The following is a 10,298-nucleotide window of genomic DNA, read 5'->3' as shown; positions in this document are numbered from 1 at the left end:
GTTTTCAATATGAAATTATTTTCTTATGGTCCCTCACTCTCTCACACTTTCCCTACCACTCCCAGTTTTTCCCCTTTTCTTGCCAAATGTCTCTCAGACACGGTGTTGTTCATAAAATATGGATTATCTTTGGGAGTTTAAAAACTCTAAATTAACACATAGTGAGGGCACATAGAGGAAAGGGTGTGGAAGAGAGAAGGGCACCTGGGGAGCAGTTGTTGTTGGGGGTTAACTGCCTTGCTCAAGCGCAGAACAGCTGCTTTTTTCCACATTGCCGGCTCAGGGGTTCGAACCAGCAACCTTTCGTTTGCTAGCCCAACGCACTTAACCGCTAGGCTACTTGCGGAAAAGGGCAAGTAGCAGGGAAGTGGCAGGGAGGGATGGAAAACAAGTGAGGGATGCATACAAAGATCTTAGGCAGGGAGACAGGAGAAGTAGAAAGGAGGTGGTATGGAGAGAGAAAGTTAGAACAGCGGTGATGGACAAGGTCTTGGTTTAAATCAGTTTGTTTCAGAAAGCTAATAAAATCAGGTTTTGGAAATACATTATACATTTGTAATTCTTTTAACAACAGTTTGAGGATGGTTTACAGTTGCTTTGGTAAAACATTTTGAACAAAAATACGGATAGGGTTTTCATGCGGTATACTGAGAATAAATACAGCTTTGGTTGTGTAGGAACAATGATACCATTACAAGCTAATACGAGAACATTATACATTAAAATAAACTGACACAAGGCTTTCACAACAGTCAAACTCTGTCTGACAAAACACACACAACTGAAGTCTTGTTAACCACAATCTGAATGACTGGAAGATTAAATAAGCAAACGGAACAGGTAGATATTAAGAAATGTGAAAAAAGAGGCACAAAATGAAATGTTTGACAGTCTTGAAAGTTTCCATTCTCGTTGATACACTCTGGTGCACACGACGTCCCCAGCACTCATTATCTGAAAGAAAATTATAACAGAATTAATACAAAACTAAAATATATCAAACAGATACTTTGTCCCCAAACACAGTTAAAGACAAACATGTCAATACAGGAATAGGATTACCGTTTGTAGGCAAAACCAGTTCGCCATCATTGGTCACTTCACGGGTCCAGGCAGTCTTAGGGCCCTCCCCTTTCTGCAAAATCTGCTCACAGCTGATCTTGCTATCTGTCTCCCAGCGAGGGGTACTCTGGAGGTCATAGGAGGAAGGCCATGCAAGGATTTAGTAGATAAATGACACTGCATGTTGCAGTGAAGTGGTTAGATAGAAAGACACAGTAGATCTGTGTGTGACCCTGAGGCTTCTCATTTGGTAGTCAGTACTGTTGCAGCATGTTACTGCTTCCTCAAGTATGTTAGACGTTATGTTTGCTGCCCTCTACAAACCATAGAGAATATTTGAATACTAAAACATCACCAAGACCAACTATCAAGTTACACACTGATTATTTCCACATGCTTATACAGACCTCTGATTTTATACACAGAGTCCTGGCAAAATATGCACGTATAGTAACAAAAATATTTTCTGCAACATATGTGGAGATGAAGATGATGAAGATGAAGAGTGTGGAAATTGAGTATTACTGTGCAGAGGCGTCCATCCACTGTGGTCTCATTGAAGGACTGTCCCACGGCGAAGGAGACATGGGTGGTGCGTACACTGGTGAAGGTCTGAATGGAGAGGCTCTCGCCCTGCTGGGTGTTCTCTACTGCAGGCCTGGAGGCTGCAGCCACAGCTATCTTCCTGACAAACACGTTCACACCTGGTCATAGGGGACCAATAAGGTATCACAGGAGTAGATGGAGACATTGGATGCATCCTAAATGGCTCCCTATTCATTACATAGTGCACTACTTTTGACCAGGGCCCTATGGGGCTTTTGAAAAGTTGTGCATTATATAGGGAATACAGTGCTATTTGGGATGCATCCATTGTGATGAAAAGCCATATCACAGCCATCATTCATAACCATTTATTTATGGGTAGTGGGAAAGACATCAGACAGAGCTCTCATTCATTCAACTTCAAGGGATGATTAGCATAGATGTCATACAAATAACAGGATGTTACTCAACTGAATGAATGAAATATCAGACTGACTTTCATTCCTCTCGGATATATAAAGTAACATTCTTATCCCTGAATAAAAATCAGACAAACCTTCTCATTGGAAAGTTTATTTTTGCCAGGAGCAAAATTGCTCTTTGGAGGGATATATTGCTGTTACCCACAGAGAAACCCCCGGAGCGAGTTAGTTGAGGAGTCCCAGGGTACTGAGGTAATGTCAGTCTCAGTACTCGCTGACTGAGGGGGGCCATTTGAGAGAGCCCATTTCAGAGCATAGTTCCATTTACACTGGCTTTAATTTCAATCTCATGAGGACTTGGTTTGAAACTAGGTAAAATATAACATTCCTCCACAGGCTATTTGTCTATACATTTTAATGGATGCCACTGACTGGCCCTCCTCTGACCTTTCTGTGCGTGTGTGCGTGTGCGTGTGTGTGTGTGTGTGTGTGTGTGAATGGGTGTGTAGGTGGAAGGGTGCCTCAAAATATAACCAAGTACTTTTAAAACAATAAATAAAGCAAGAAAATTATTATAAATACTATGGATAGCTCATAATTCCCCATAAAACCAAACACATGCACAGAGGAGAAGAACACTTGAGTGGTGTGTGTGGCCACAGACCAAGCTGGTTTAACATTTCACCCCATAGCCCAGAGTGGGATGCTGCTCAGGTTGCTTTGGTCATTTCGTGCCTTTGCTCCTTTTTGCCAAATTTCTGACACATTCTTGACATATGCCTGACAAAGGCTTGGGCTCCATAGATTGAGAAAAGCTCATTGCAATTGCATAAATAAGTGCAACAGTGATTTGTAGAATTTGTGATAATCTGAGACTACATCAAAGTGTCGATACATTTACAGACATGTCTACTACAAAAATATTTATAGATAGGGTGCATTAAGACATTCGAATGTTCGTTATGATAACCAAAAGGCTCCGTGCATGTTCAAATAGTATGAAAATACTCACCCAACGTTTTCAGAAGTCTTTATTTTTCACATCCCAGAGAAGTCTGCAATTTTACAGTCCATTTCCGATGTAATTGTTTGTTATAGTAGTCGATAACTATAGAAAAAGATAGACAATGTTACTATTCAGTTCTCTGCTGACCCTGTTAAAATAAAATGTATGCCGCTCCTCTGATTTTCCTTTGCGTCTCTCAGGTTGGGTACCGTTACTTGGTCCTCTCTCTCTCTCGCTCTTTCAATTTCAATTTCAATTTCAATTTAAGGGCTTTGTTGGCATGGGAAACGTATATTAACATTGCCAAAGCAAGTGAAGTAGATAGTAAACAAAAGTGAAATAAACAATCAATATTAACAGGAAACATTATACTCAGAAATTCCAAAAGAATAAAGACATTTCAAATGTCATATTATGTATATATACAGTGTTGTAACAATGTGCAAATAGTTTAAGTACAAATGGGAAAATAAATAAACATAAATATGGGTTGTATTTACAATGGTGTTTGTTCTTCACTGGATGCCCTTTTCTTGTGGCAACAGGTCACAAATCTTGCTGCTGTGATGGCACACTGTGGTTTTTCACCCAGTAGATAAGGGAGTTTATCCAAATTGGGTTTGTTTTCGAATTCTTTGTGCATCTCTGAAATCTGAGGGAAATATGTGTCTCTAATATGGTCATACATTTGGCAGGTTCTGGGCAGTGTGCACATAGCCTGTCTTCTCTTGAGAGCCAGGTCTGCCTACGGCGGCCTTTCTCAATAGCAATGCTCACTGAGTCTGTACATAGTCAAAGCTTTCCTTAAATTTGGGTCAGTCACAGTGGTCAGGTATTCTGCCTCTGTGTACTCTCTGTTTAGAGCCAAATAGCATTCGTAATGAATAGCAAGAATCCATCATGGAACCAAAGAGCACGCTCCACCCAGGTGCCTGTTCCTCTTCTCGAGCATTGGTGGAAGAATCAAGAATTGTTTACTGTATATTCACGTTAAATAGCCTACTGAGATATCTAGACCCTAGATATATCTATTACAGTATATAATATTGCGTTTTGTAAGCTAGGCTACATAAATTTTTATTAGGTTACAATGTAACCTTTTATATAGTGCCAGTTCTATCGAGTGGGCTTTTATTGCCAAACAAACTGCAAGAACATAACCCCTAATTAAGAAAGTATGCTTGCACTTTGAAGTTGAATGGCGCCAGCGCGATAAATCTGGTTGTGGACCTCAGAACAAGAATTTGGGCAAGTGAGTGATGGGATAAGAAAGGGGTTTCATCGGTCCTATTGAAAACGTAAAGTTTGTTAACCTTTTAAATGTAATTTGGGGACCCTATTAGATTGTTTTATTCAATTCAGTCTGGTATGAGAACTGTAGCCCCAATCTACAAAAGCAGGGTGTCTGCGGAAAGCTGAGTATCTTGGCTATTGATCTGTGCCTTAAAGTCTTTGGTGTGACTTACTACCAAATATGGGCATACGAATGTATAAAGGCAGGCTGAGCCGATGACCTTATTTCAAGATGGCTGCTACCTACATTCTGGTTAGCGTTGTTAAGCATAAAGGAAATAAACACGGAATACGTCGATACACACCTAAAGCCGGGACTCCACAGATGATGAGGATGTCTTATTTGTCTGCCTGTGACCTACTGTTATTGACTACTGTGGGGATCTATTTTCTTACAACTAGATGTGATGCCTAGCTTAGAAAGAATACATTAATGATTAAACATAATAGGTTTGTGCTGTACTGATATAGATTGTTTAACATAACAAGCTGTGATTAATGTGAGGAACTGTTAGGGGGTAGGCTGAGACAGGCTTGTGACTCACACACACTGCCTCTTTTGTTAAACCGCTCAAGGACATGTGTTCTGCTACAAAGAAGAACAAACTATGTCTGAGGTTGCTGACTCGAGACAAGTTGTAAAGATAACAACTAATGCCCGGCAACAGTGAAGCGCCAAGGGGCTGGGACCAGCCTGTGCACCATCGATAGGTTGGGTAAGTTTAAACCACACCCAGCCTCTACTCTGACAGGCCCAGCAGGGAGCGGGAACTATCTCTGTCAGAGTATTTAAAGAACTTATAACAAAAGCTCAGTTCTCTGACTGCCCTGCATGGTTTTTCAGTGGGCCCGTATATACGAACATCGTATTTACCATTCAAGTGTTTGCATTAATTAAAATACTAGTCTATTTTAGAAGATGTGTATTGACCTCTTTTTGTTCCTATACCAGATTTGAATTGACGCAACTTGACACTACCAGCCCCGAGAGTCAAAATGTGTATTTTACGCAACGTTTTCACCGAACATCTTACAAGGTAAGCTTCGATTTGGTCTGTGTTTGAGCTATAACTACATGGGGGGTATGACATTAATCCTTAGGTTGGTAGGAACAAATCTAGCCTATTGCCAATGTTATCTGATGATGTATGACTGAATGGAAACATCGAATGTCCACGGAGTGACTATCTTTGTGCATAACAAATATGACGTTGCCTGCTTAAGCGCTGAAGGCATCCATACACAGGGGATTGGCTACTATGGCACCTTGACAGTCTTATAGCCAATGAGATACATTTTCCAGGGATATGCAGTTGACCTAGGTGGACAAAGCAAGGCCTAGAACCTTTTATGCGTAATGCGAACTATTGCTACCTGCCTCAGAGACGCACCAAGCACGCTACATTACATTGTAAACAGATTTCAACGCTTTATTAAATTGCTTTAGCATAAAAGATGGCTTCTCAAAGGGGGGTAACTAAGAATATCGAACAAGAAGCTAAAAATAAGGCAGCTATGAATAAGTATACCGACATAGAAACTTTTAATAAAGTACTGGTCGGACTCGGATCAGGGGAGCGATTTTGACAACGTGTAGTTAGACGAAGATTGCTTTCTACAAGGATTGGATCTCTAAGTAACATATTTTCATGAATTTAAATTGCTAATTTACTTTATGTATTTCGTTTTTTACAAGTTGTCTGCTTTTTGTGCTTTGGATTTAGTTAACGTAGGCCTATGTAACAACTAATTTCAATGTTATATAATTCCAAAGTAGTTATTGTCTGCTTCATATTAGTTCACTGTTTGCTGTTCTAAGTTTCATCCTTGTAACTTTGGAGAGGCCACTGAACTCTCATGTCCATTGTTTATTTGTGGTTCTCACCTCTGCCTTTGTCTCCAAAGTGTTACAGTGTGTGTGCTTCACACCTTCTATGTGAATCACTGTACAGATAAAGTTTAGGCTTGGTGTTTTTACTTTACAGTAATGTCGTTTTGTAAATGTTGTCAAATGTAATTCTGTGTGTCTTAAAACAATATATCCCTTTATTTTTATCACCACTGAGTGGAGGATGCAGAGGATTTGGATGATGACATTTGGGAGCCACCCGTCCCCAGCAAGCGCCCCCGCCGGTCAAGGTCTTCACCCCCCACTGCTATGTCAATCACCCCATCTGATGGTTATACATCCACTTTTCATAGACCTCTTGAAAATGAAAATAGGGGCTTGTGGCACCATTTGTTTACATTTTAGTCATTTAGCAGACGCTCTTATCCAGAGCGACTTACAGTTAGTGCATACATTTTATTTTCATACTGGCCCCCCGTGGGAATCGAATTTGTTCTAACAGAATCGGTTTTCCCAAGACCAAGGTAAAAGACATGACAAAGACAGCGGAGAGGGGGACCATACGTTGTATCAGGACTAACACTTTTTGTGAAATGGAAGGACACTAGGGAAGTAACCATGCTCACCACACAGCATAAGGCATTCAATAACAACCATGTCTCATGGAGGGTGAAAAAGGAAGAATGTCCACATTCCTGTTTCTGTGAAGGACTACAATGCCAGCATGGGGGGGGGGTTCGACCTATCTGATGTTCTGATAGGCTACTACCAGGTCCTCCACAAGACCAGGAAGTGGTATAAGACTTTTTTTGTACCACTTTGTGGACATTGCTACAGTAAATGCTTTCATTCTCCACAAGCAGATGGCCAAAGCAAAAGGTCAAACCCCTCTCTCCCATTTGGCCTTCCGATAGCAGCTGGTGTTGGAAATGGCGGAATTGGGGGCCCAAAGCAACCTCACAACCATCACAAGACCCCCCACTCAAGGTGAGCGCCACTATCCAACACACATGCAAAAAGACAAAAGGAAGAACTGCAAGCATTTCACAAAAAGGGGGGGGGTTGAAATGCCAGATTTTCTGTCCGAAATGCCAGTTCGCTTTTTGTTTCCTGGCAGAGAGGGACTGCTTCAAAGACTATCACGACATGCACAAGCTACGGTGAAAGTGAAATCTAATCATCTACACCTGGGATCTAAAATGAACACGAATGCCATTTGTAAATTGTTCAGCTTATTTCTATTTTTGCACCTTTTTTAGTGAAGGACACGTGTGTAACCAAGTTTGTGTTTGATAAGACATTTTTATATATTTTTATGTATATCTGTTGCTTTTTATATTGTTTTTTTAACAGTTCATTTGTATGTGGGACCAATACATTGGATATGCCTAGGCTAAACGTTCAGGCACTTTGGAGAGGTTGAAAAAACACTTGGATATCCCCTGTATGTCCCCCGACACCACCACAATGTTTGAGGGAGGTTGGTGTTGTACAAATTTAGTTTTTATAGTGAACAATAATTTTAAGGCACATCCAGTGTGCAAAAACAATGCAGTTACCACATTCGGACACTTTGGAGAGGTTGAAAGGACACTTGAATGTACCCTGGATACCCCATAACACCACCACAATGTTTGAGTGAGGTTGATATTGTAGAAATTGTGTTTTTATACTGAACAAATAGCATTTAGGGATTGCAAATATGTAATAGCACTGGAATTATCTAATTTACAGACATATGCCACTTTGGAGAGGTTTAGGGACACTTGGAAACGTCCCGTGATCACACCTGACACCACTTACTAAAACATCTACCCATTTCTAGTTGTTAGGTCTATCAATCCCATTTTTCCCCTGATATTGTTCACATGTTGTGGAAGCCATCTGATGTGTTTCCAGCTCTGGGAATCAATAATTCACTTATAGCTTGTCAATGAAAGATGACTTCCAAAATAAATAAAAAACTGTTATTTTGTGTGTGCTTGATCTTGTGTTTTCTGAACTATGTAACTCCTATCGATCTTCTGATCATTTCCTCATCTCCCAGATGTCTTATTTCCAAATATACCAGGTTTTGTCATGTCAGAATCCTGTAATTACACATGAATAGCAGTTACTTTTGGGTATGTCTATTTAGGTGGAAATCTAAATTTTGCCATTACGTTTAAGAGGTTAAAGAGGAACCCATCCTAAAGAAGATTAAGATTTTGGAATGTGAAATCAGATAGGTTGGGTTAGCTCCTGTAGAAAGAGGAGAGAAGGAAGTGCAGAGGGCAATGAGATGAGATGACACCAAGATAAGTGGAGTGAGGTGATGTCAGTCAATGACCCATGGCAATCATCTATATGAGGATATTTCCTATCATGGGCTGGCTCTTATCAATGAGCACATTAGAAAATTGCATATTGCCAAAATATCAATAAATCAATCAAAACATAATATTCCCCAAAGAGTTCATACAATATAGGGCCAATGGGGTACAAGTCCTTCACTCCCTTTTACTGATTTAAATAGAAATAAATATTAATAAATATTTGTAATCATGCCTAATTACATTCACCAATTGATTAAATAATATATATATAATACTATATTTCATATAGTAATAAGGAAATCTAAGGGAAAGTGAGCATATTAGTTTGCGACCATACAATTTGTCAACCTTTAAAGGTGTTGCATATTTAACAGAGTGAGAGATCAAAGTCAAATGGACCCCAGCAACAGAGAGGAGACGGGGTGAGGGTGTTCAATATCAATTCAAAGGGCTTTATTGGCATAAGAAACATATGTTTACATTGCCAAAGCAAGTGAAATAGCCCCTCTCTCCCCCCTCTATCGCTCACCCCCTTTTCTCTCTATCCCTATCCAAATGTCCAGAGGTAATTATGAGACACCCATCTCTCTCTCCCTCTCTCTCCAAATGTCAAGAGGTAATTACCAACCAATTCTGTCCCACTGGTTCCGTCTCCTCCACAGCCTCTTACAATCCCCCTCCCTCTCCTCTTCTCTTCCTCTCCCTCCTGCCAAGAACATTTCAACAAGTCTGGATCAGAACTAATACCCCTGGAAACCTAATACTGTGTATTCTACCAACCAAAACAATTAAACCCAAAACATTTATCTATGTTGTTTGCTAAATAATCTAGTGGTAAACATTTCTAGCCCCCCCAGCTCAATAACATACTTCATAATTTGAATGAGATGTACAGTCCTGCACGCACTGTTGGCTCACCTCACCCCCTTTTATCTCTCCCTGAAGAATATGTTGAGTCTGAAATCGAACCCTATGCCCTACATAGTGCACTACTTTTGACCAGAGCCCTTTTAAAAAGGAGTGCACTAAATAGATAATAGGGTGCCATTTGGACATAACCTATGAGGCTAAGAGGCCCAGCTGAGGACTGAGTTAGAGAAAGGAGAGGAAAAGGTCCTCTGAAAAAAATGTGAGGATATCTAGTCCCTGTTGTTATGATGACCGGTATCCTTTAAAATCTCTTGATTTTTCATGTTTCCCCTGAATGCATTCTCATTTTACAGGACATAATCACAGAGGAGCAATTGAGGGTAACAGTCATTCCCAATGTATGAATGTGTGTTTCTGTCTTCATAGGGGTCAATTCCATTTCAATTCAGATGATGTGATGATTAACATTCAATTCAATAATTATATATTTTTTAACAAAAATACAAATATTATTTTCATGATTTTTATTTTTATTAATGGATGACCTGAACTGATGGAGTTAAAACGAAGCTGAGTGTAATGAATTTTGCTACATTAATTATGCACTCCATATGGCCATTTTGTGTTGAGAAAATGTGACTGTCTGTGGTGGAAACAGGGAAGAAATGTAATGGAATAAAAACAACAAGACTAGTACCAACATATTGATATGGCTTTTATAAAACAAAGCTACCTGGTTAGTAGTAATTCAATATTTATTGACATGATTATGAAATATGAATCTTATTCTGTCCAATTTAATAAAATGTATTTATGTTGAGTGCATGATAAAAGGAAAGCTTCATCACAGGATAGGATGTTGATGTAGCGCCATCTAGTGTTGAATGCGATTTTCTGATTACAATTTCCTACTAGTGCGGAACATAAGATTTTCT

At 39.7% G+C, this 10,298-nt stretch overlaps 1 protein-coding gene across 1 annotated transcript; it reads right to left on the bottom strand.

The window, feature by feature from the left end:
* Nucleotides 1-590: 590 nt before the first annotated feature.
* Nucleotides 591-3,104, bottom strand: crabp2b (cellular retinoic acid binding protein 2, b). The gene is made up of 4 exons (XM_041884544.1): nucleotides 3,098-3,104; nucleotides 1,588-1,766; nucleotides 1,063-1,189; nucleotides 591-954 (listed from the first exon to the last, which is right to left on the bottom strand). Exons 1-4 carry the CDS (start codon nucleotides 3,102-3,104, stop codon nucleotides 848-850), a joined length of 420 nt encoding a protein of 139 aa, XP_041740478.1. The 3' UTR covers nucleotides 591-847.
* Nucleotides 3,105-10,298: the final 7,194 nt, after the last annotated feature.

This window comes from Coregonus clupeaformis, chromosome 8 (genome assembly GCF_020615455.1).
Source record: "Coregonus clupeaformis isolate EN_2021a chromosome 8, ASM2061545v1, whole genome shotgun sequence".
NCBI classification, from domain to species: domain Eukaryota; kingdom Metazoa; phylum Chordata; class Actinopteri; order Salmoniformes; family Salmonidae; genus Coregonus; species Coregonus clupeaformis.
This window is presented reverse-complemented; position numbering and strand designations above follow the sequence as displayed.

What these genes read in the sequence shown, in the direction of transcription:
- crabp2b (XM_041884544.1), bottom strand. An exon ending in TGGATGGACGCCTCTGCACA is followed by an intron (nt 1,190 to 1,587) that starts GTAATACTCAAT and finishes TATGACCTCCAG; the next exon opens with AGTACCCCTCGCTGGGAGAC. An exon ending in ACTGGTTTTGCCTACAAACG is followed by an intron (nt 955 to 1,062) that starts GTAATCCTATTC and finishes ATTTTCTTTCAG; the next exon opens with ATAATGAGTGCTGGGGACGT.